The sequence below is a fragment of the Bombus bifarius genome, unplaced genomic scaffold (assembly GCF_011952205.1).
Source record: "Bombus bifarius isolate JDL3187 unplaced genomic scaffold, Bbif_JDL3187 scf7180000009144, whole genome shotgun sequence".
Taxonomy (NCBI): Eukaryota; Metazoa; Arthropoda; class Insecta; order Hymenoptera; family Apidae; genus Bombus; species Bombus bifarius.
The window spans coordinates 34,038-37,607 of NW_022884929.1; the positions used below are offsets into that span (position 1 = coordinate 34,038).

Below are 3,570 nucleotides of genomic sequence, written 5' to 3' on the forward strand. Positions count from 1 at the left end.
GCTGGGGCAGGGTGCGAAAGAGTGAGTGGCACCAGGATGGAAACCCTTGTTGACGACCTCGGCGACTTCAGAATCACAATGGACAGAGAAACGAACCAAAAAATCGTTTACAGTGCAGGGGAGGGATACCACAGTACCGGCGCAGCCGCGGGTTGTAAAACGGGCCCCGAGTCGTCATCGAGCAACCGTGACCGTCCGGGGGTGGGCCGCCAGGCCCCCGAACACGCTCATGCGTCTGGCGAAGGGGACACACGAACTGGGGGGTCTCGGAGAGGGTTGGAGGAACTCGACGTTATGACCGTCGGCCCGGGACCCTCACGGGATGGGATGCGGCGACGCCGCAATCGCGGCGGGGCGGTGAGATCCGACGACGAAATGTCGTCATGCTCTTCCTATTCGACCGCTGCCGGGACGGTCATCGTGGAGGTTTTAGTCGGTTGGAGTCCGGCATTACCACGCCGCTTTTCCCCAGAAGCGACCTGGTGTCCGTGCGGATTTCCTCCACGTTAATAATAATAATTATAAAAAAAAAGTTATTTTTCACGTAGTTGACTCATTGCTGATCGATCAAGATGGAATCTTAGGATCCGAATTTTTCGCAGGATGCAAGGCTCGTTTGGATTACGAGCGAAAACATATAAGTGGGGAAATATTTATATCCCCTTCGATACAAGAGAAAAGATAATCGTGCGGAAACGAAGTTCGGTACCATTACAAATGTTCGATTAACATTACAAATCTGGAGATAAAAGAGGGATTTATTCCCAAAATCGAGCCAATCAAGGGAGTCTATTTTGGTAATGTAGGTGCGAAGAACCATAAGGGACAAGGATATACAAGAATAATAAATACCACATCGAAAGATTACGAATTTATCACACCTACAATAGTAATTAAAGAATTTGAGAACCTCGCCTCGCCGCCTGAAGTTCCGTCTTCTTGATTATCTCACCTTTTTTTGGACGCACGGAGTCTGCTGAAGTTTCGTCTTCTTGATTATCTTGTTTACGCTATTTTTAATTTTGCACATCCTTGAGACACGTAGATGCTGCTGAAGTTTCGTCTTCTTAATTTCTCATGTTTCGTTTGGTGTTAGTGACATACGAGGTGCGTGATAAAATGTAGATATTGTAGTAGCTCGTATTTTGTTGATGTTTCGTCTGCGATGCTTCCCAGGCCTTCCCTACTGATGCCAGTGGAACGTGCCAGGCGCGTGGCAGCTTTGTCCTTGCTGAGGTTGCATTTGTGATGTATTTGGTAATTTCCTTGCTCATGTCAATGAAACGTACAAGGCGTGTGGCAACTTAGTGTTTGTCGAGTCTTTGCACGTGTAACACGCTCTATTTCCTATGTTCCCCAAGAATTATTAAAATTCCAATGGCAAGTTTTTAATACTTCATTCCATAGGAGGTGGCGCCAAGTGGTAGTTTGTAATAATTGTTAATTTGCTTGGCGAGTTTGTTCTGCTTGGCGAGTTTGATTTGCTTGGCGAGTTTGATTTGCTTGGCGAGTTTTTAGGTTAGTTTTTCCTTTTAGGTAATAATATGCATTAATTCATAGTAATAAGTGATTTTGATAGTGTTTGATTATTCGATATTTTGTATGATTGGTAGTGTCGATTTTGTTTATTGCATTTTCATGTTTTCCCTTATGAATACAGGTTATGTTGGATCATGGATACTGATATGTCTGAAGCTGTAGAAGTATGTATTATTTTAATTTGTTTTGACTTCATCCTGTTTCGTATTGTTGTTCGTTTTCTTAAACTTGTGTGTTTTATTTTAGTGTGAGAAGAAGAAAAAAAGTCGTAGGCCGTTCAAACCTCCTCCGAAACGTTCTAGGAAACGTGGTCGTCGTGGCGGCGCAAAAGCTCGTGGGCAGAGGTTAAGGAGGCTGGAGGGATCGTCTTCCACAGAGGGTAGCAATAGTGTGGCTCCAGCCCCATCGTCGAGTCTCGGTGATCCTTTTGGTTATTGATCTAACCTTCTCCGATGAGGACACCCTTCAGTTGCCGCCAAGTTCTCCTTCGATCGAAGTGGTTGATACAGATGCCTGTGCCAAGGTTCGTTTTTGGGAGGAGATCCCTGATCAAGTGATGGAGGCTTACCTACGCCACCATTCCTCAGGTCAGGGGGGTACTTGTCCGGACGTACTCTCATGGTGTTTAAATAGGTTTCGTGAGATGTATCCGGATGCTCCGTGTGTGGATTTTGACTTTACTTGGTAACAGTGCCTTATTTGTTCATGTGTGTATATATGCCTAAATGTGTTCCCAGCGGGTGTTATTTTATTGGAGTGATTTTGTCTATATTCTTATATTTTATTTAATAAGATATGTTTTGTTTTTTGCGTTGAAAACACCGTAATCACTGGTTGATACAGCGAACAATTGTGAACGAAGTAGATCGAAAGTTGATAGAGTTGTTTTATTCCAGACAATTCATTAAATCTTGAGCAAGAACGATTATTTCAATTTTGAAACTATACTCTCTGTGAACAATCTGGATGACATAGTGATTTATTCAAGATCTCCTCACGAACACGAAATTAAATTTAACGAGTTAATAGAAATACTAAAGGAAGCCAAATTGCGATTGCAACCCGATTCCTACGACACGAAGTTATTTGGGACACATAATCAGTGAAGATGGTGTAAAACCCGATCCACAGAAGATCGAAGCCGTATCGAAATTTCCACGACCAAAGAAAGCAAAAAATATCAAACAGTTTTTGCGACTAGCGGGATACTACCGAAGATTTATACCTAATTTTTCCAAAATTGCAAAACCATTAACACAACTATTGAACAAAGACATCTCCTTTAAATGGTCGGAGAATCAAGAAAATGCATTTAACAATTTAAAAACAGCGCTAATGACAAAACCTATTCTGCAATGTCCGAATCTTTCCAAACCCTTTAACTTTACGACAGACGCTTCAGGTTATGCAATAAGCGGTGTAAATAGGATAATCAAGAAGACGAAACTTCAGCAGAAGATAAGCAGCACCCGCGTTTCCTCAGGTAAAAGGGAATATGAGAAATTAAGACACAGCGTAAACAAGACAACCAAAAAAACGAAACCTCAGCTTAAGCTAGCAATTACGATATTCACATTTTGTCACAAGTTAGTTACCATTTGGTCAATTGAAGCGTTTACACCTCCACTCTGTCAGTCTGTCTCAATTGAAATCTATAAGTATTAACTACAGTTTGTCTTAATCGGAATCAAGTTAGTAGAAATTTATAAGTATTAACAAGAGCTACCATCTTTCGATAGAAGTGTTTACACCGTCACTCTGCCAGTTATCTCTCGAATAATTGTTTCAAACGAAATTTATAAGTGTTAACTACGAAGGTTGCCCAAGCGAAATAAGTGCCAAAGTTCGATTAACCGCCGAATTGTATAATAGAACACGATTGACTCCGCATACATTTAAGGTGAGAATTTTAAAGTTTGTATATTCTCTTCTCTGATAACTTCGCAGTTGTACGATATTTGAAATCGGAATAAAAGTATCCGTTGGCAGTTACAATCAACGAACAAGAATATCAAGCACACGATTAACGCG

At 41.6% G+C, this 3,570-nt stretch overlaps 1 protein-coding gene across 1 annotated transcript; it reads left to right on the forward strand.

Moving 5' to 3' along the window:
• The first annotated feature begins 1,670 nt into the window (after nucleotides 1-1,670).
• Nucleotides 1,671-2,600, forward strand: LOC117213892. Its single transcript, XM_033459577.1, has 2 exons — nucleotides 1,671-1,703; nucleotides 1,786-2,600. Exons 1-2 carry the CDS (start codon nucleotides 1,674-1,676, stop codon nucleotides 1,975-1,977), a joined length of 222 nt encoding a protein of 73 aa, XP_033315468.1. The 5' UTR covers nucleotides 1,671-1,673; the 3' UTR covers nucleotides 1,978-2,600.
• The last annotated feature ends 970 nt before the right edge of the window (nucleotides 2,601-3,570 follow it).